Source organism: Copadichromis virginalis, linkage group LG16 (genome assembly GCF_057382275.1).
Source record: "Copadichromis virginalis isolate Kocher_CV1m ecotype Utaka linkage group LG16, C_Virginalis_male_GT1.1, whole genome shotgun sequence".
Taxonomy (NCBI): Eukaryota; Metazoa; Chordata; class Actinopteri; order Cichliformes; family Cichlidae; genus Copadichromis; species Copadichromis virginalis.
This window is the reverse complement of record NC_140633.1, coordinates 31936401-31957105: the sequence shown is the minus strand read 5'-3', so window position 1 is coordinate 31957105 and position 20705 is coordinate 31936401. Positions and strand designations below refer to the sequence as shown.

The window sequence follows — 20705 nt, the reverse complement described above, 5'->3', positions numbered from 1 at the left end:
GAGCAATATCTAAAGAATTGGGGAATGGCTGCAATCACAGCATTGTAAGATGGTAAAAGATGTACCATTAGGCCCCCTCCTTAATTCAGAGATGGTCTTTTCCCTTTTCATGTAAATGGTGCTAAAATCCATTTATCATTGGCCATTGACCAAAGGTTGTTGATCAATGGTCATGTCAGTTTGCATATTAATGATCAAGAAAGTGACCTCACAGTCCATTATTTACGGAAATCTGCTGTCTGCTGAGACATCACCTGGATGAGTAACAAAACGTTTCCTCCACTGAAAACACTACGGCCACATGAACAGAATCAACTTTTTGGAAATTCCTTATCTGGATGACTGAGACAACAACAAAATACTTTTGACTGGGAGGTTGAAGATGGCACAACTTGGTACAAATCCGTAAATCCATAAACTTTTCACAGGAACTACTATGCAAAAGACCAGGGCCATAAACTCAACGCAAACTCAACATCTGTTGAGCTAGTTGGCTTCTCCCCAAGCAAGATGAATTCTTATCACTCTTTTTTCTCTTTTTTAACAGTAGAGCAGTAACTACGGTGTGAATCCTATCAGATTAAATTGTTATCTGCAGACAGATTTGTGGATATATGACCCAACAAGCCTTCACACGCTCGTTCACATCAGGAGAGAAGCCATACTTAAAGTTTACTGCAGTCAGAACGAAGGACAAGTCAGATTGAGCAGAAAAGATAACAGCTGACCGAGATAAAGACTGATAAGACGCCCTCTGAAGACAAACTGTTTTACACTGCAGTGGATGACTATGATCCCCTTCCTCATAGCTGATCTGCACACATACCTTTACACTTTATGAGCCGTGAAAACTTTAAAGGTGCCCTATTAAAGTAGTAGGGCTAAAAAGCAGAAGAGATATTATGTATATTTACATACGCCCACTTTATACAAAAACTCATATTCAGCAACATCATTAGTCAACTATATGTTACAGTTTATTAAAACACTGGTGCGATCAAAAAAATCCTCCCTCACATGGTAACTTTTGGGCAATTTCAGTGGTTTACTGTAAGTGTTCTTTTTTCATGGAGGAATGATTGCACGTCATACATGTGTAATTAACTGAAAAAGTTAGTTTGATTTTAATTTGGGTTTTACCTAATCCACACAGGCTCAAAATTATACATACATGTTTGAGTATATACATATGCGATATAATATATAGATATGTATTTTATTAGGTTGTGTTGAAATTTATACAGTGTCTTTTATCTTGGCATGGCCGAGATCTATTAAATTTTTGTTAGTGATAGCCAAACCTTTTATTTTTTTCCACCAGTTACATTTAAAGTTTGAGCTTCAAAAGAAACGATTAAAGATTTAAATCTTTCAGCTGCTGATGTGATCTTGTCCTTTGGAAAACTAAAGCATAGATTAAGAGAGACGTTTTGTAAAAGCTCATCAACATAACTCTCTCACTAGATCCTGACAAAAAGTTGCTGAAGAAGTGATTACAAAGAGGGGTTTAAGAATGGGTATCATATCAGACTCCATAATCTGTTTTCATTAAAAAGTGGATATTAGAAACTACAACTGGCCAGCATAAAACAGATTTATTTGACAGCAATCACTAAATTGACCAATACTCAGAAAAATGGAAAAGTCCAAGGCACTCAATGATGGTCTAAGAATGAGAATTGAGCTGAGACTCACACAAGTTAGTAAGGTCTCTTGGAGCCATTCCTAGACAACTGACAACATTTTAAAAAACTAAAATAAAATAAAATGTAACTACAAGTTATATCAGACACTGCTTTGTTTTAATAATCAGTGTTTGCTTTGAAGACTCCCAAAAAGTTGATTCTACTCTGGACGTCCTCTTTTCAGTGGGAGAAATGTTTCGTCGCTAATCCAAGTGACTCTTTCAGTCTCAGCAGGTTTCCCCAAAATTATAAACAGTACGTTTGAATAATGACTGAACCCGCTGACAAATAATAGGCTGTGAGGCCAGTTTATCTCTATCAAGAAAAGGAGAAATTAGGTTTTGATTTCATTTGTTTGTTTGTTTCTCTCACTGAAAATTCTACGTCCAGATGAACAGATTAAACTTTTTGTGATTTCCTTACCGGATGATTGAGCATGCATGGAAACTTTGAAAACTGTTTACTCAGTTTTACTTTATGGGTTATTTTTCAGGGAGTCTCATAAAAATGTAACACATCAATAACAACTTCTCTCACTAGCAGTTGCACATTCAGTTTCTCCCTGCTATTTCCAAGAGCTTCCTTTAAAAACAATGGCTAACCGAAGTAAAGGTTTCATGCGTCATTGTATTTTTAATGACTTTAGTCATTAAACTCATTAAACTAAAGTGCCACCTGGAGCTTCACTTTTTGAACGACAGTACAATGACACTAGTCACTGGGTTCACCAGAGCATGCTGGTGATTTTGTACTCAGGTTTTTATCCACCTTATGAGCCCACCACTACAAAACATAATTTATCCATTGATCATTACCGCCATTTACTAGTACATGCTGCAGTACTGTTTGCCTGTTCATGCTATTATCTGTTAAATGAAAATTATACCATACTATAAGCGTCTGGACTTTGTTAAGTTTTTTATATCATGTATTGATGTATTGCCGAGGTCCACTATGGGAAACTGTTGTGGAGAAATGGTTTTCAGGTTCAGTGAGATTCCTGTCTGAAAAGGTCTTCACCCATTTTTCCTGACCGTCATTGGTTGTGAAGTCTTCCTGTTCTTGTCTGTATTGTGTAGATTTTGACTGTGAAGTACAAGTTTTCGTATGCATCCATTGGAGTATGAATGTGTGTGAATGTTAGCTATGAAGCACTTACAAAAGTGTGCTTGTGTGAATGGGTGAATGCACAAGTTGTGTAAAGCGCTTTGAGTGCTCAGATGAGTAGAAAAGCGCTATATAAGAACCAGTTCATTTACCATGAATGAAGCTAGGACAGCCACTGATGTTTCTTCATTAGTGACAGTTTGCTTGCGTTGACATTTTGGCAAATCCATCACTGAACCAGTGTTGGATTTACAGTTAGCAAAACAGTTTGCTAACTGTAGCATGGAAGATGGGGGGTGTCGTAGGGTGTCTTGCATTGAAATCTGCTGCAATGACCCGGTTACTGCGTTCACCAGATATCAACACAATTTTGATCCGCTCCTCACGTGTTAACCTCTTCGACATGTCAATGGCTGTGAACAAAGAGAAACTTGTAAATAACTCAGGAAAGAATAAAGTTAAGTTGAAGCCAAGCACACCATTGTTTTTCTTGTGACATTACCAATAAGTTTGATGTGTCACATGACCCTCTTCCTATTGAAAAAACAAATGTGGTATCCAAGATGGCCGACTTCTAAATGGCCACCATGGTCACCACCCATCTTGAGGAGTTTTCCCCCTCACCTATACTAATGTGCCACAAACAGAACTTTCACCAACCATTCCCATGTTATAACGATGTATCCATATAAATGGCCCACCCTGTAAATCCGTTGGGCATCTTTCTTTGCCTTTAGACAATAATTCTGATGACAATGGCAAAAGAACCAAACGGGACAGGGGACAGGTGAAGAAAAAGAAAAAGAAAAAAAAGAAATCCCAGCAGTGGCTGGACAAAGCTGGACTGAAGGACAGCACAGAGACACTAATCATGGCATCACAGGAACAAGCTCTAAGTGCAAGATCCAAAGAGGTTGGGGTCTATCACACCAGGCAAGACCCCCGGTGCAGGCTGTGTAAAGATGCCCCTGAGACAATCAGCACATAACAGCAGGGTGCAAGATGCTAGCAGCAGGCCATACATGGAGTGCTATAACCAGAGGTGAAAAGAGTACTCAAAATTTGTACTCAAGTACAAGTACTGTTACAGTGGTTAAATTGTACTCAATTACAAGTAAAAGTACTGGTGTTAAAAATACTTGAGTAAAAGTGCAAAGTACTCTTCTCAAAAACTACTCAGAGTATTAATTACTTGTTAACAGACTGATGTTTTATTCTGTCGTCAATAGCAGGCATTCAACTCGATTCACCAGTATAATGTTCAAAGCACATTTCTCAGATGAACAAGGTATAGAAAGGTAACTTGTTTTGTAAATAAATGTAGATATAAAAGAAGGAATTTTGTTTGTTAAAAGAATGACAAAAATGTTTCTGAACATGCGTCGAACCATTTAAACTTTTCCCCATACACTGAACAACAGGCAGGTAAGTGTCTTAAACTCTTAGCATTTCTGTCACACTTTACTTTCTGAACCTTTTGTTCAGTTTCAGCAAGAGCTGGTTTTCTAAATTAACAGAGGCTATCCGACTTCGTTTGGCTGTGAAGAGTAAACCAGCACAGCTAAAAAATCGTTCACACGCAGCAGAAGCAGGCAGAGCTGTGTTCAGTTTAAGAGAGAGGTTTTTGATTGCTGAGAAGGAGTGCAGCAGCTCCATGGTGTCTGTGGCACAAGCAAGGTAACCATCAAGCTCAACTGTACTTTGCAGCCTTCTGGAGATTGGTCTGGAGAAGAATTCATCTTCATCAGATGACTCTCTTTGCTGATCCTCACTCCCATGCTCTATCGTTTCAAGATGTTGTTTGATGTATGTTAAGGCTGTAATTGCAAGTAGATAATACTTAGAGAGCAAAATATGTGTATTTAGCAAATCTAATTTAAGAAAAGGGATCACATACACAAAAATGCTGCCCATACAGCTAACAAATAAAAACAATCTACATTATGTTCTTTAAAAAAATATATCATATTGGGAAACATATAACCCTACTGATCAAGAGCCATGTCACTATGATAGGCCTATATCAGGCCAATGATACTGATCAACTGATCCATCAATCTGGCTCTGGTACATGTCAGCTGAGAGCTGGAAGATTAATTTGAGATGCAGCTCAGCACTATGTTCCAGTTTTTTTTTTTGTTTTTTTTTTTAAATATAGGCCAGCTGATTGTAGGCCTGTGAGTTTTAAATGACTACAAATTTAATTTATTGTAATGACGGTGGTTGCCCAAATAATAAGCTAAAACATTCCTACGAATTGTAGCTCATATGCATGTGCACACACACGCACGTTAGCTAGCTCCATCTTATTTTAATATCAGGCTAACCAATGGTGGTGACAATATCTTAGCCAAACTAATAACCTTAACACACATGAAAAATAAGAAAGCAATATTGTACACGTATAGTTGTGAAACCTCTTACCTCAAGTTTTAAATGACTACAAATTAAATTTATTGTAATGATGGTGGTTGTCCAAATAATAAGCTAAAACATTCCTACGAATGAGGTCAAACAAAGTTTGCATTGCATCTGGACGCTGTCCCCTTTTCTCCCTCTGTACATGAAAAATTCCTCCAGGTACAGCCATGGGGGGCACTCGTCCTCCGTCTTTTCTACGTCGTTTTCATGGTTGACAGTGTTTTGATTTGATAAATTTAAATTTGATATACCTTTATTAGTCCCACAAGGGGAAATTTCATAAGGCTGCCGACCTATTGCACGCAATGGCGGCGCCATCTTACCCTCCGACCATACATACATTACACAAAACATCACATGGGGAAGACAGGTCAGAGAGGTATAACAATGGAAAATGCACCACATGAGGAAAGATAAGGAGAAAAAAATAACTCCCCCTAGACTGAGCTCCAACAGGGAGATCAGTTTGAGAACAGAAAAAAAACACCTCTGCACATAGCACATGAAAAAAACTCTTAATACACCAAAGAAACACATGACAAGCGACAGGGGTGGGTAAAGAGTGAAAGACAGCCGAATTAGACAGTACATCCGGGCCTGCATGCGCTGGTCTCCTTGATCCCCGTCAGCATCGGAAGAGAATAAGTGTCGAAGGCGTTTGGAAAGCGAGGGGGGATGAGTGTGTGCATATCAGTGTATATGTGCGTGTCCAGAGTTCAGCTGAGACAGTGTCCTTCGCCCTGCTAGGCTAAGTAAACAGTCTTCCAGCCAACCCAGGTGGCCAGCATGGAATGGGAAGGAACAGACTAAACACAGTCGTTATCAGGGTGTTATTGTTCAGCTCCAGCCTTGAGACCGCAACCGGCGCCAAAGGGGGTATCCGCATAAGTGATAGTGATTTTTACTTTAGTGCGAACAGCTCATATGAATTTCAAAGCAGTTCTACAGTCCAACACTGGTCTTTCAATCTCCCGCAAGCTTCGCCATACTTGTGTTCTGTGATGTTGTCATTTCTTGTGCTCAAGGAGACGATTTCTGAGAACTCACGGCAGTGTGCCTCCCCGAAATGTCATCCAATTTGCGCCCAGAGATGATATTTCGGGCTAGCCCTTCTGAGATGTATCCAGTCTGCAGTCAGAGATCTTATTCAGCAGCCGTAGCCTCTCCAAGATCTTATCAATGAGCCCATTTTGAGAAACTCACACCTCTCCCATCGTTCCAATCCCAGCGGGCAGCCTTGTGGGGGTTTGAACAGCCGGTTCCGCTTTCTTAATTCTTCGATAAGTCAGGGCCAAGCCAGCTCCGATCAGCCAGAACCCTGTTACCATGGTTCCGAATAGGTAGATATCTTCAGCACTAGGGATGGGTATCGTTTAGGTTTTATCCGATACCGGTGCCAAATCGGTACTTTTGAAACGGTGCCGGTGCTTAAAGAATGGAGAACACAAACTTTGTCCAAAAACCTCTCATGTTCAGCTGGGTTTTTTTGTAAAAAGACAACAATGTGTTCCTTTTCTGCAGCTATGTGGCATATATGGCATCACTCTTGGCTGGAAGCAGTGCTTAATCAATGGAAAAAACACAAACTTTGTCCAAAAACCTCTCATGTTTAACTGTTTCCCACTTTTTCTTTGGTCATTTTAGCCTTTTTGGCCAGGGTGAAGGGAGCATCTGCCATCAAACAAGAAGACAGCCGCATGTAGCTATGATGATGTTTGCTAGTTCACCTTACATGCATTCATGTAATAACGTGGTTAGCCTACTCAACGTAAATTACACACGAACAACATGAAGCTACTCACGCAGAGAAGAACGGCTGCTGCTACATCATCATCCGTCATCATTTCTGCTACACTGGCAGGGCTAGGGGCCAGGACTCTCCTCTTCGGGTTTTTGGGGGATGTTGTTCCGGGTCCGATAACTGGCAACCCACCCGACGTGCACGGTGTGAGGTCTGGCAGCAAGCTATCAAATACGGCGCATTTCTCGGCTTTTAAAAAAAACGCTATGCGTCGCCAGCTGTTTAATCGGATTCTTGGTGTTACCTCCTTTGACAGTATCACAGTATCAGCTTAAAGCACTTGTTGCAGGCTGCTGAGTTTGCATATTTTGCTGTGAAGTACAGGCAGACTTTTGACCGCTTCGCCTTGGACATTTTTAATCTGTAGCTCTGCTCTAACAGAACGTACGTACCTGGCCCCGCCTACTATCCTCGGAAACGTAAAATGATTGGCTAGAATCTAAAGTGTATCACAGCTCAGGAAAAAAAAGCACCGAAATAAAGCACCGAAATGTGCGCTGCTTTTCGGTCTGGTTACTACCGTTTATATCAGAACCGGTGCCATCATGGCACCGGACACCGGTACCCATCCCTATTCAGCACTCAGGCTCACCCAAGCTCAAACTTCTCGTTGAGAAAGGGGTGTCGATTGCATTTAGTGACCAGTTGATCCAATCCATAATTCCTCTTTTAGGTTTTAGAGAACAGACTGTGAGAGAATGTTCCAGGGAAAAGTAAGTAAAAACACGATCTATACAATAATGACACATTTATTGACTTCCAACAACTAAAGGAAAAATTTAAACTTCCAGACCAAAATTTTTTTAAATTTCTACAAATAAGAGACTGGATCAAAGAAAAAACCAAAGGAACTTTCCCTGAGATTCCCAAAGAAAGTCCTTTTGAAACGCATCTTTGCACCAAACCATGGAAGTCAATAAAAGGAATAGCATCTTCAATATACACTATTATTAATGAAAAATTACCTGACTACAACAAAACGGCTCTGAAAAGAAAATGGGAGGCAGATCTGGGCTATGTTTATGAAGAGGTAGAATGGTACCATCTAATGGAACAGGCACAGATCATGTTAATTTCCACAAATCATAGACAAATGCAATTTAATATATTCCACAGGACATATTATACACCTTACAGATTACATAAAATTGATATTAATTACTCTCCCAAATGTTTGAGATGTAAGGTGATAGATGGTGATCTCCTTCATATGCTGTGGAATTGCCCAGTAATAGAGGAGTTCTGGAGACGGACTACTGAAATAATTTCAAGGGTGATTGGGATCCAAGTCGAAATGGACCCAAAACTATGGATTTTAGGTGACATAGATTCTATAAACGTGGATTACCACAAGAAATATTTTATTTTACTTGCAAGTACTGCAGTTAAAAAATGTATTCTGACACATTGGAAATCTGAAAATTCTCCAACACTGAGATATTGGATTAATGAGTTAGCATCCTACTGTACACCTGAGAAGATATCGCATAGTGTAAAAGGGAAATACGGAACCTTTAAAAAAATTTGGGGACCATTTCTTTCAGTATTACCGTCTTTGGACTTGACAGAATATAGAGATGACGTAAATTCCTCTGGGTTTACCCTGAATTTATCCTTGGTTAGGCCCTTCTGATCAGAGTTCTTGAATGTTGTGCTGATTCTTGTGTATAGACGGGTGTAAATATGGGCTGTTTGGATACACGAATGTGATGAAGTTGAGAGCCATACAGGGGTAAAGGGGTGGGGGGATGGTGGGGAAAAAAAACAAACAAACAAAAAAAAAACACAAGACAAGACAAGGACATAAGAAGCTAAGCAGGGAAGATAAGGGAGAGGAGGAGGAGGAGAGGAGAAAAGTGCGACCGCCTTCGTCAAGAGCAAGAGCAGGGTCCTCTGTCTTCATTTTGGCTTCTTTGTCTCCAAATCTTCCGTCTATAAAGTAGTTTATACTCCACCATTTAGCACCTCTAGACACCTGTGCCTGCTGCTGCAGCGGAGTTTATTCTTTGCTTACGTCTTAAATTGGCGCGGTCGCTATTGCACAGCGTTATTGGCTGCAAAAATGCAGATGAAAGGTTTGAATATTAATTCAAATTGTGGGTGTACTCAGTAGCGACTTTTGATTTTATAAGTAGCCAAGCAGATTACATGGTGTAAGTTGTACTCAAGTATGAGTAAAATTACACACTTGAAAAATTACTCATAAAAGTACAAGTACCCAAAAAATCTACTTAATTACAGTAACGTGAGTATTTGTAATTCGTTACGTCCACCCCTGGCTATAACGAACTGATCGGCATAGTATACAGGAATATGTCACGGTTCGGGGCAGCAGCCGTGTGAAGAGTGGAAGGAGGACTCAAATGCAGCACTTATTCAGATGTGAAGGGTGATTTATTAACAATACCAGACATAAAGTGGAGATGGCAAACAGAACTAAGGACGAACTAAACTGGGATAAACTACAGAAAGGAGTGGCAAACCTGAACATGAAGGGAGAACAGCAGGGAGAGCACGCAGGGGATTTCACAAGGTATGAATACAGACGACGCGACGAGGAACAGAGGCAAACACACACTATAAGTACACAGAGAGACACTGGGAAATCACACACAGGTGGGAGACACAGCTGGACCTGATTAACCTGACGAGACAGGGGAACACTAACACCAGGGACCAATAGAGGGAGCACAAACCCAAAACCCAGTATCTAAAATCCCAAAACACAAACCATCCCAAAACAGCCCAAGAATAATAAAGAGAATAATAATAATAAGGAACACAAACACAAAGTCACTGAGTCATGGCCGCAGGACCATGACAGAATATCTGTATGGCCTGGAAGTCACGAGTTCAAAATAGGACACTCCCCATAGGGTGGTCAATAGATGTAGCTATACTACATATATCATTAGCCTGTGGTAGAGAACCCAAGCTTGAAGGATAGAGTGCCTGAAGGGGCAAGACGGGATTTTTTTGTAATTTTATTTATCATTTTAGCCCATTGCTAGGTAGGAATGTCCTCATGTTTTAGGCAACATGATGGGATTAAAATAAAACATTTATTAATCAGATTTGTAAATATAAACATGGTCTTATTTTGATTAAATTAAACTGATGGGGTGGTGTTGTGGTGCAAAAATGCAAAAACATACTACTTTGGTCCTACTTTTGCTGTCATGCATAAATGAGTTATTGTGGATATAAATTACATTTTACTACCATGAAATGAAAATACCAATGTTGTTTAATAGGATGTTATATGTGCATAAATCATTTTAGTGTCTTGACCTGGCAACCACGTGGCATCCACTCTGTAGATAAGAGCCTTTAGGGGCCTAAAATGTACCTGTGTGCCAAGTTCAGTTGCTCAACTGTGTTAAGGGAGTTGGTGGATAAAGTAGCAAACACACAGACAGACAGACACTTCATGTGTTAAAGTGAGATGCACTAATGTCAGGATTTAGTATGGAAATGCTTAGTTCCTCAATAACCCGCAATATATTTATATGTAAAACATTCAGTTCAGTTCAAGAATGAAAGTTAGACATTGACATGACCATTATGGACTGATATGGGCATCCAGAGAGGATTTAAAAAGGTATTGCGTTGGTGTGTTTTAGGTTTCTAACCTCATGATGTCTCATGTACAGTACATTACATAGTGAGTGCTTAAAATGGAGACTTTACTAAAATGAAACAACACATGATCTGATTAATATGAAGGAAACCCCTGTGAAAGAATCATAAATTACATAAACTAGTCTGAAAAATAAATGATAGATGAAAAATAATAATAATGGATTGCATTTATATAGCGCTTTTCGGGACCCTCAAAGCGCTTTACAATACCACTATTCCTTCACTCTCACATTCATACACTGGTGAAGGCAAGCTACAGTTGTAGCCACAGCTGCCCTGGGGCAGACTGACAGAAGCAAGGCTGCCATATCGCCCCATCGGACCCTTTGGCCATCACCAGTAGGCGGTAGGTGAAGTGTCTTGCCCAAGGACACAACGACCCAGACTGCAAAGTTGCATAAAGTCAGTTAGGAAGGCAATAAAATATATCTGGAAAATAAAGCCACCAATTAGAGAACAGCCCAGGGATCTCCTGGTGGGTTTAAACATGCTCATGTGGCAGATTTCTTTTCTTCTTTTATTAGGTAAACTGTTTTTATGTTGATGATGCTGGTACTATCCTTGTGATAGCCCTTAAATTTCTATCAGGACACTTTGACTTTTTATTGTTTCCACACCTGGTACATGAAGTGCCCGTAAACATTTTCATCCTTTCATGTTTTATTGTTTTACAGCATCTTGATTCTCTATATAATTAGACCTATGGCACATAAAAAAAAGGTAAAATCAAAATGCAAAAATGAATGACACCACAGACAAATCACCTCTAGCCCACCCCCCACCCCCAATTTATGTGCTCTTTTCCTATCAATGCAAAAAATATTTCTACACTTTCTTTTATGATTGTGTAAGCTGCATGCCTTTATATTGGGAATGTTATGGGAACTGTGCAAAGAACATGTGCTCTGTGGCTTTTCCTGCATGATGATGCTTGATGACATGAGAGTCCAATAAAAATTTAAAACCCACGTGGCTATAAAAAATGGAGCCAAGGTCCAATGGCATTTCATATTTCATTGGGATTTTCTTTTTTATATGCATGTGTTTTGAACGCTGACCCCATAAAACATAGACTATTGGTTAATTTTTTATCTTTCGGGCAAATTTTATTTGGCTTTGGAACCGTGGGCATAAAGGGCAGTGATCCAAGCTCACTCCTTCTCTTTGTCAGGTCCATTTTCCTGGACAGGGGGAGAAACTGGACTCGTCTCATTTCAAGGACCCTAGCCCCAAAGTGTGTGCAAGTTTTAAGGATCTGCTGATATTCTTCTTCTGCCACAACAATGTCCATGCTGAAGCCAACCACCATGCTGCCAGCTATCTGTGACAATGCTGCCACAGCCTGCTCGGGCACAGACTGCCTTGTTCCTCCCAGTAACTTCAATGCCATCCTGGGAGTAGTGATGAGCACGGTCCTCACCATCATGCTCGCAATGGTCATGTTCTCCATGGGCTGCACAGTGGAAACTGCAAAGCTGTGGGGCCACATTAAGAAGCCATGGGGCATTATCATTGGCTTCCTCTGCCAGTTTGGCATTATGCCTTTCACAGCTTTTGCCTTGTCACTGGCTTTTGGGGTCCAGGCTGTGCAGGCAGTGGTCATCATCATCATGGGCTGCTGTCCAGGTGGCTCAAACTCCAACATCATCTGCTACTGGTTGGAAGGAGACATGGACCTCAGGTGAGACTTTGGGCAGGTTCATTGCTATTTTTTCTTTTTCCCTTTATGTTAAAGAGCAGACTTCTCTGAGCCTTTTTCAGCTGGTGGTTTCTCCCTGTTAAAAAAGGAACCTTCTTTTTTCCCTACTATCACCAAGTGTTGCTCTTAGAGGACCACTATGTTTACTCTATGATAACTATTTGTTTCTCTTGTGTATGTAAACTAAATAGAACATTTTCATGTTTTTTGGATCCCAGAACACTCTTAAGCTATTTTAAGGAAGACTTTCTTGTTGTGTAGCTACCTGGCAGGAGAACAACAGAATTAATGTATTACAAGTTTTTATTGGTCTAGAGTTTTATTTACATTTATTCAATGTTAATGCACTATTTAAATAAAACAAATTGTGTTAGTGTGTTTAAGCACAGCTAGGGACAAATGCAGGAAACTCATCAGTGTCCAAATCCTTCGCTCCTCAGTATCAGTATGACAACCTGCTCCTCTCTCCTGGCCTTGGGGATGATGCCTCTCTGTCTTTTAATCTACACCAGTGTATGGACATCCAGTGACACCATCAAGATCCCGTATGACAGTATCGGTAAGGAAAGCTCTCGCAGAACTGAAACACCTGTAAGAATTTCAAACATGTGCCTTTAAGAATGTGTATTATCAGGATGTAACTGTGAATGCTGTTCCTGCCTCTAAGGCAGTGGTTCTCAAAGTGTGTGGAGCACCCCACTGGTGGGGCACAAGTTACCTGGCAGAAAGGTTATGCGGAACTAACATCAGAATCACTTTTATGGTGGAACAAAGACATTTGTGGCAGCTAGGTTAATAATATGCACATCCACTGCATCCCCTGAAAAGCTGCAGCCGCGTGTGCAAGTCTGTCGGCTGTCGACTTACACATGCGGCTGCAGCTTTTTGGCTACAGCCTACACACATCAACAGTACCTAGTTCATTCTGTTTTAAGCTGGTGAGGTGTGTTTGCGGATGGCGCTCAGGTATGTTCACCTGCCCCGCAGACCACGCCCCGCCAAAGCTCTGCTATCAAAAGCAGGCTCACTGCAGCCACCATTAGTGAATAGTATTAAACTCTCATTTAAATGATATATTTTTCATCTCTGTTCACAAGTTTCTGGATTTTGTTTTTTTAACTTAGACTGAACATTATTTTTCCATGTCTGATAATGTTCACATTCTGTTTAACTTGTTGCTTTTTTGAAGAAGTAGTGCAGACTAATGAAGCAGTCTAGTGAAAAAAGTTACAAGTTGTGAAACTGGGTGATTGGGACCCACAACCAGTTTCACACCTTGGCTCAGGCGATTAGAGGATCATCAGGGGGTCCTTTTGTCCCTCTGTGGGGGGATACTCCCACTGGGTTTATATCTGGGACTCCCCACCATTTGACCTTAGAACTGAAGAAGCTTGTCGGATGAGAGGTGAAATGTCTTCAAGTAACTTAAAGAAGTCCAGACGCTTTTCTTTGCAAGCTCATTTGACTACGATGACCTGGATGACTGAGTACCTTCACAGACACAATCTACTATTTTGCATCATCAGGTATCACTCTGGCAGCCCTAATCATCCCGATTGCTGTGGGAATGTACGTAAAGCGCAGGTGGCCTGAGATGGCAAAAAAGATTCTGAAGGTAGGAATACTCTACAGCACAGGTGTCAAACTCCAGGCCACGAGGGCCGGTGTCCTGTAGGCTTGAGATGTTTCCTTGATCCAACACAGCTGATTTAAATGGCTAAATGACCTCAACATTTCTTGAAGTTCTCCAGAGGCCTGGTAATGAACTAATCATTTGAATCAGATGTGTAGACCCAGGGAGATATCTTAAACCTGCAGGACACCGGCCCTCTAGGCCTGGAGTTTGACACCCCTGCTCTGCAGTTTATTGAATATAATGCTACAGGTTTAATGTTTTCACTTATAACATCTTGTGCCTCTGTGACATGTTTCTTTTTAGAAATAGCATTTCCATCATACATACTGGGGGGATGTGATATTTCCATTTTACAGTGCCGAACCAGTTAAATCACCTGGACTGGGTTTTAATGGAGTGTTTATGTTGTGCACAGGTTGGATCCATTGTTGGCTTGGTTCTCATTATTGTTATAGCTGTGGTTGGAGGAGTCCTCTACCAGTCGTCCTGGACCATTGCTCCCTCCCTGTGGATAATTGGCACCATCTACCCCTTTATTGGATTGAGCCTTGGGTTCTTCCTGGCTCGCTTTGTGGGTCAACCCTGGTACAGGTGAGGTGACAGCAAAATGTTTCTGACACAGCTACATTTAAAATTTGACTTATTGATGAGGTTCGTCATTGTTCCTTTATTTGTTCAGATGTCGAACCATTGCACTGGAGACAGGTTTCCAGAATGCCCAGTTGTGCAGCACTATCGTCCAGCTGTCCTTCAGCCCAGAGGAGCTGGAAATCATGTTTGCCTTCCCCCTCATATACAGCATCTTCCAGCTCGTGTCAGCACTCGTCTTTGTGGGATGTAAGACCTTAAAACAAACAACACATACATTGGCCATTTTCTCCTGCATCGCTTGACTTTTTTTTAGTTCTTGGTCAGTGAATGCAGCTTCCTTATTTTCCTTCTTTTCGTCCATTGTGATGTTTTTTTGCTGTGTTGAGTCAACAGATTGAGCCAGGTGCTGTGCCATATAAGGATTAAATATTTAACCCAAGTTTAACCAGTAATAGAGTTGCAGCATGCTTCATGCTTCTCTGGTGGTTTATCTGTGTCAGAGATCAAGTATCATGACACCTATGACAGCAGCGGTGATGCCCAACTAGCTGCCACACAAATATCAGCTACAGGTACCCCTTTAAAAAGGGCCAAAGGAGCTGCCATTCCCTGATGGAATGAGCTCTCACTCCCTGGGGCAAAGCAAGACCTTTGGTGCTGTACGCCAGTGAGCTTGCTTCTATAATCCAGTGGGACAGCCTTTGTCTGCTTCACCAATCCAGCCAGAGGTAGAGCTCTGTATAAACATACAGCTGGTAACATAAACACACATTCTGAGTGCTCTCAATGTGGGTACGTAGCACACACACTGGACAAAGAGAATGCATCCTCCTCTGCTCCTCAGATGCAAAAGGAGGGAAGCAAAAGCTCAGCAACTCAAACTCCATTCAGTTATAAGATGCAGGCTTGACCTTGGGAAAATAGGCAGCATTCGGACGCAATACGACCTTATGGCCATCAGGAGAGAACTGTGCAAGAGGGATGCACTGCAACGCATGTAGGTCACCCACTTACTTTGCTGAAGCCAAAGTGAGAACTGATGCAGTCTTATATGAGAGAAATTTCATATCCACAGACTCAATGGGTTCAAAAGAGGGGCTACATATGCCTCCAGCACTAAAGAAAAGTCCCAAGCAGGGACACTGGACTTAAGCACAGGTCTCAGCCAACAAACCCTTTTCAGAAAAGGTATGGTGAGGGGATGTGCACCTGGTGTCACCCCGTCAAAGCCAAAATGACAAGCAGATATAGCTGCTAAATAAACCTTAATCGTTGAAAATGAAAGGACCTCATCCAGCAGCTCCTGCAGGAATTTCAAAACATTCACAAAAGAGCACTGGAATGGGACAGTGTGGCGGTCCTGGCATCATTGCTCGAAGGCTCGCCATTTCTAACAGTACAAGCCTCTAGTGGATGAGGCCGTAGTGTTCTGAATTGTCACTATCACACTAGGTAGCAGACCCTTAGCAATCAAGTTTGACCTCTCAGCAGGTAAGCATGAAGACGCCACAGATCCGGGCGCAAATGAATTATTTCTCCTCCCACCTGAGAGAAGAGGTCCCTGCGGAGGCTAAGTTGACTAAGTTGCCAAGGACTCACTGCTAGCAGGCTGATTATCTCTGAATACCAAGACCCTGTGGGCCACCAAGGGGCCACTACAATCAGTCAGAGAGACTGCCGACGCAATCTCTCTAAAATTGGAGATATCATTTCCACTGGGGGAAATGCATACAGGAGCATGACTGGCCATTGGTGCGCTAGCGCATCCATGCCCAAGGTTGCATTGTGAACGATTATTGAGAAGAACAGGGGGCAGTGAATATTTACCCTGGAGGCAAAAAAAGATCTACCTGTGCATTGCCAAACAGATCCCAAATCTGAGCCACTATCAAAGGGTGCAACCTCCATTCCTTCACCAGAGTACCCCCCTTGGGGGAAATGAACACTGCACCATAACAGCAGAGAGCGAGACAGCTTTAATAGAGGAAGGGAGGGTGTCCCTCCCTGACTGTTTATGTAAGAGACTATTGTTGAATTGTCCTTCCTGTATAAGACATGCTGGCCCTCCAGGACTGGACGGAAATGTTTGAGAGCTAAGAACACTGCTAACAGCTCTAAGTGGTTGATGTGAAGATCACGCAGGGCTGCGGACCAGATCCCTCTCACTGATGCACCCTCGCACAGCGCTCCCCACCCCCTTAGGGAAGCATCTGTGGACACCACCTTGCAAAACAACACCCTCCCATCTGAGAGCCCTGATGCAGTAGCCTGGGCTCCGTCCAGGGATAGAGAACTAGCATGCACGATGCGGTTACCATCAGCCTCCTCCAGAGGTGACGCGATGCACACAGGTGGTGAGAGAGAGTCCAGCATTGAAACACTCTCATCTTTACCAGTCTAAGTGGCACTACAGTGATCATAGATGCCATCGTGCCCAACAAATGTAATATCGTCTGGAAACGCAGTCTCTGTCCCAGATGAAACTGAGCGAAGCTGTAATGAAACGCAGCCACGCAGCCAGGTGCAAGCGTGTCACTGAGGCAACTGAGCAGCCAGCTGGCTGACCTGCAGCATCAATGGCGGGGTGTTGTGTGTCTGTGTCTTTAGCACTGATGCACTGATGCTCTAACATCTATGAACAATTTTAAGTGCAACATCTTCATGAGTTTTTATGTCACCCAGGAGTTTTTTTGTTTAGTGGGATGTTTTATTTGCTGTTATTTTTCATCCCTCACTTTTCCTTTCAATTCTACTCTCTTTAGTTTGCAAACCAAAAGGTTCTGTGTTGGGTTTAGGTAATTACAAGTATTTTAAGTAATTTAGAGAGAAAGACTTTGGTTTGGGTTAAAACAAACCCCCTAAAAATAGTAATCCTGCACATTTACCAGTGATGAGATGGACCTAACACAATCTCACTAATGCCATACCCCAGTGCAAATCGGAACACATCGGAAGGAAAGACTTTGCTTAAATTAGCAATGCCTGTGTGTTTGAGAAGATGGGGCTACTTAATGTCACAGAGGTGAGAATAGCCTTGAATAAACATAGGTTTTAATGTGTGAAAATGTGGAGTGAGGGGATTGATGGAAGTTAGAGTTCACATTGTTGAAAATGATATGGAGGCCGTCTTCTGCAGAATACCTTGAAATTTTCACTTTTCTTTCAGTCCTGGGCACCAAACATTTGAGAACAGTGGTTTACAGATTATCATAGATGCTTACTAATTTTGAAACTGAACAGAAAAGAAGACGTAGGATGCTTCAAATTGTCTTGTTATGGCATCTTGCATAGATGCTTTGTCACTGAAGTCCTGTTTATTCCACTTTTAAAGGTTTTGTCCAAAGGTGTTTGCTCACTGGTTCTGAATCTATGGTTTGTTTCCTGTCCAGGCTTCCAGCTTTACAAAAGGTATTGTGGTGGCGGTTCGTCTGCAAACAGTGACACTCCGTACTTGGAAGGTCACAATCCTGATCTAGAAGAACAAAAGTACCGCCCACGGGAAAATGGTGGCTTTGAGGGCGATGAGAGCAACAACACGGATGTGAAGGATAAAAGCACTGACAAAAGCACTGAGCTGTGATGCAGCCCTGAAAACCAGAGATGTTCGGTTGTTGGTATGAGCAATAACAACTGCATCACTGAACACACCATTCAGACTCTACTGTGAAGACACAATGCACTCTGCAGGCTGTATGTGCACCACACTAAACCATTTGGAAAAGTTTTAGCTGAACAGGGTTGCACAAATTTCTTCCCTGGGACAGTCAGTATCTAACTTCAAGTGGGAACGTGGTGGGGACCAACTGCTGAATTATGTGTTATTTACTTTTATTCATATGTAAATATTTAGAACCACTTTGCCTGTACATTGTTAGTGTCTCTTAATGAGTGCTTCAGTGGTGGAAAACAGGGTGGTTTTTTGTTGTTGTTGTTTTTTGTAATGTGACAGTCATAATTTATTTGATATTACTGTTATTTCAAAAGCAACAAGAACACAGTGATGACAATAAAGAACAAAATGTGATATAATGATGTAGTTACAGCGTAAGAAAAATCTATGTGAGATCCAGTCATGTAAAAGGTGCTGTGGAGTTGTTTTTTTGTTTTTTTCAAAGTGTGTGATTGAAACGACCCTGCCTGATGAAGTGACACTGAGGTACAGTTACCGCAGAAGGATAACTCAGATGTGGGTAGTGATACATACAAATAATCTGAAGAAACACCAATTTAAAAAACTGAGTGCAACTGTACTTGCTTTGGCAGAGGGGTTGGCAGTTAAATAAATGCAATGGACAAGAAGTAGAAATCAAGTAGGATGTAGAAAACCCAAAAGTATACAGATCAGTTTAAGTTACACAAATACAAGAAAAAATGTAAATAGATTGCTATAACATTAAAGAAAAATGTGACATTTCTTATATAAAAAATATGGTTACCAATAAAGCTGTTAGCATGAATTAACTGTGTAACAGCTCCATAAAAGTAGATAAAGATAAACAGATTTTTGTTATTGTTGTTATCTAAAAAAGCATATTTGTTGGATGTTATTTATGCCCTGCCGGGCACACATGGGGCGGCGTAACCGAATGTGCAGCTTAGTATACAGGAACATCTGTGCCAAATATGGCCTAGAAGTCCCGTGGTCAAAATAGGACATACCCCGTAGGGTGGTCGAGAATAACCAAGCCAAGATCCTGTTGGACTTCCAGATACAAACAGACAAAGTGATTACGGCTAACCAATTGGACACAGAAGTGGTGGATAAGCAGATTAAGATGGCTGTAGTGATAGATGTAGCTATCCTAAATGACAGCAACATTAGAAAGACGGAACACAAGAAGCTGGAGAAATACCAAGAGCTGAGAAAAGAACTCAAGGAGATGTGGAGGGTGAAGGCAACATTAACCAGATTTGTAAATCCACCATATAGATAATAACCTGTAGAGGCCTAAAATGTACCTGTGTGCCAAGTTTGGTTGCTCAACTCTTGATTGTGTAGAGGGAGTTGGTGGATAAAGCAGCAAACACACAGATAGACATTTCATGTGTTAATATGAGATGCACCAGATTTAGCATGGAAATGTTTACTTCCTCAAGAATCTGTATTATGTTTATATGTAAAACATTTAATTTAGTTCACAAATGAAAGTTAAATATTGGTATCACCATTATGGACTGATATGGGCATCCAGAGAGGATAAAAAAAGGTATCACGTTGATGTGTTTTAGGTTTCTAAGCTCATGATGACTCATGTACAGTACACTACACAGCAAGTGCTTAAAATGAAAACTTTAATAAAATGAAACAACACGTGATCTGATTAATTTGAAGGAAACCCCTGTGAAGAAATCATGAATTACATAAACTAGTCTGAAAAATAAATGATAGATGATAAATGATAGGTAATGGCAAAGTTGCATAAAGGGAATTAGGAAGGAGATAAAGACTTTAATAAACTAAAACAACACAGGTTGTACTCAGTGGTTAAGAAAAGCGGTAGAAGCACTTAACAGGACAGTCAGAAAAACTCACGACCACACTGGTACTGGGAATTCCACAGTGCTTGTCCTTTAGTGCACATTCTCTACATCTACCTTACAAGGCCCGCTTATCATACATGAAGCACAACCTGTGTTCCTACAACATTGCAAGTAGTTAAAGAGGTGAAAGACTTAAGGTCCGTCCAGTCCATACGCTCACGTGCAGGTGCATACTTATGAAGTTACTAACCCTTACCTTGCATTGTCTTAAAGAGAAACCACACCATTGTGACTGTTACAACATGTTCTCATTAATTTGAATGAAACCCCTGTGAAAGAATCATAATTTACATAAACCAGTCTGGAAAATGGCAAAGTTGCATAACGTTAGTTAGGAAGAAGATAAAATATATGAAAAATAAAGCCACTAATCAGGGAACAGCCCTGGGATCTCCTGCTGGGTTTAAACACACTCATGTGGTGGATTTGTTTTTTTGTTTTTTTAATTAGGGAGGCTGTTTTTATATTAACAGCATTTCAGATTAAAAATTAACTCATGTTCAAAATGGTTGATCATGCAGACTTTGGGGTGTTAATTAAAGATTATGTCACCATGAAATGACGAGCTTTTTCCTCCGTGCC

The 20705-nt window shown here is 41.1% G+C and overlaps 1 protein-coding gene across 1 annotated transcript; it reads left to right on the top strand.

The window, feature by feature from the left end:
• Positions 1–11849: 11849 nt before the first annotated feature.
• LOC146691136 (ileal sodium/bile acid cotransporter-like) lies at positions 11850–18376 on the top strand. The gene is made up of 6 exons (XM_085435344.1): positions 11850–12337; positions 12796–12914; positions 13882–13970; positions 14407–14582; positions 14671–14828; positions 17972–18376. The coding sequence occupies exons 1-6, from the start codon at positions 11940–11942 to the stop codon at positions 18160–18162; spliced, it is 1131 nt and encodes a 376-aa protein (XP_085291470.1). The 5' UTR covers positions 11850–11939; the 3' UTR covers positions 18163–18376.
• The last annotated feature ends 2329 nt before the right edge of the window (positions 18377–20705 follow it).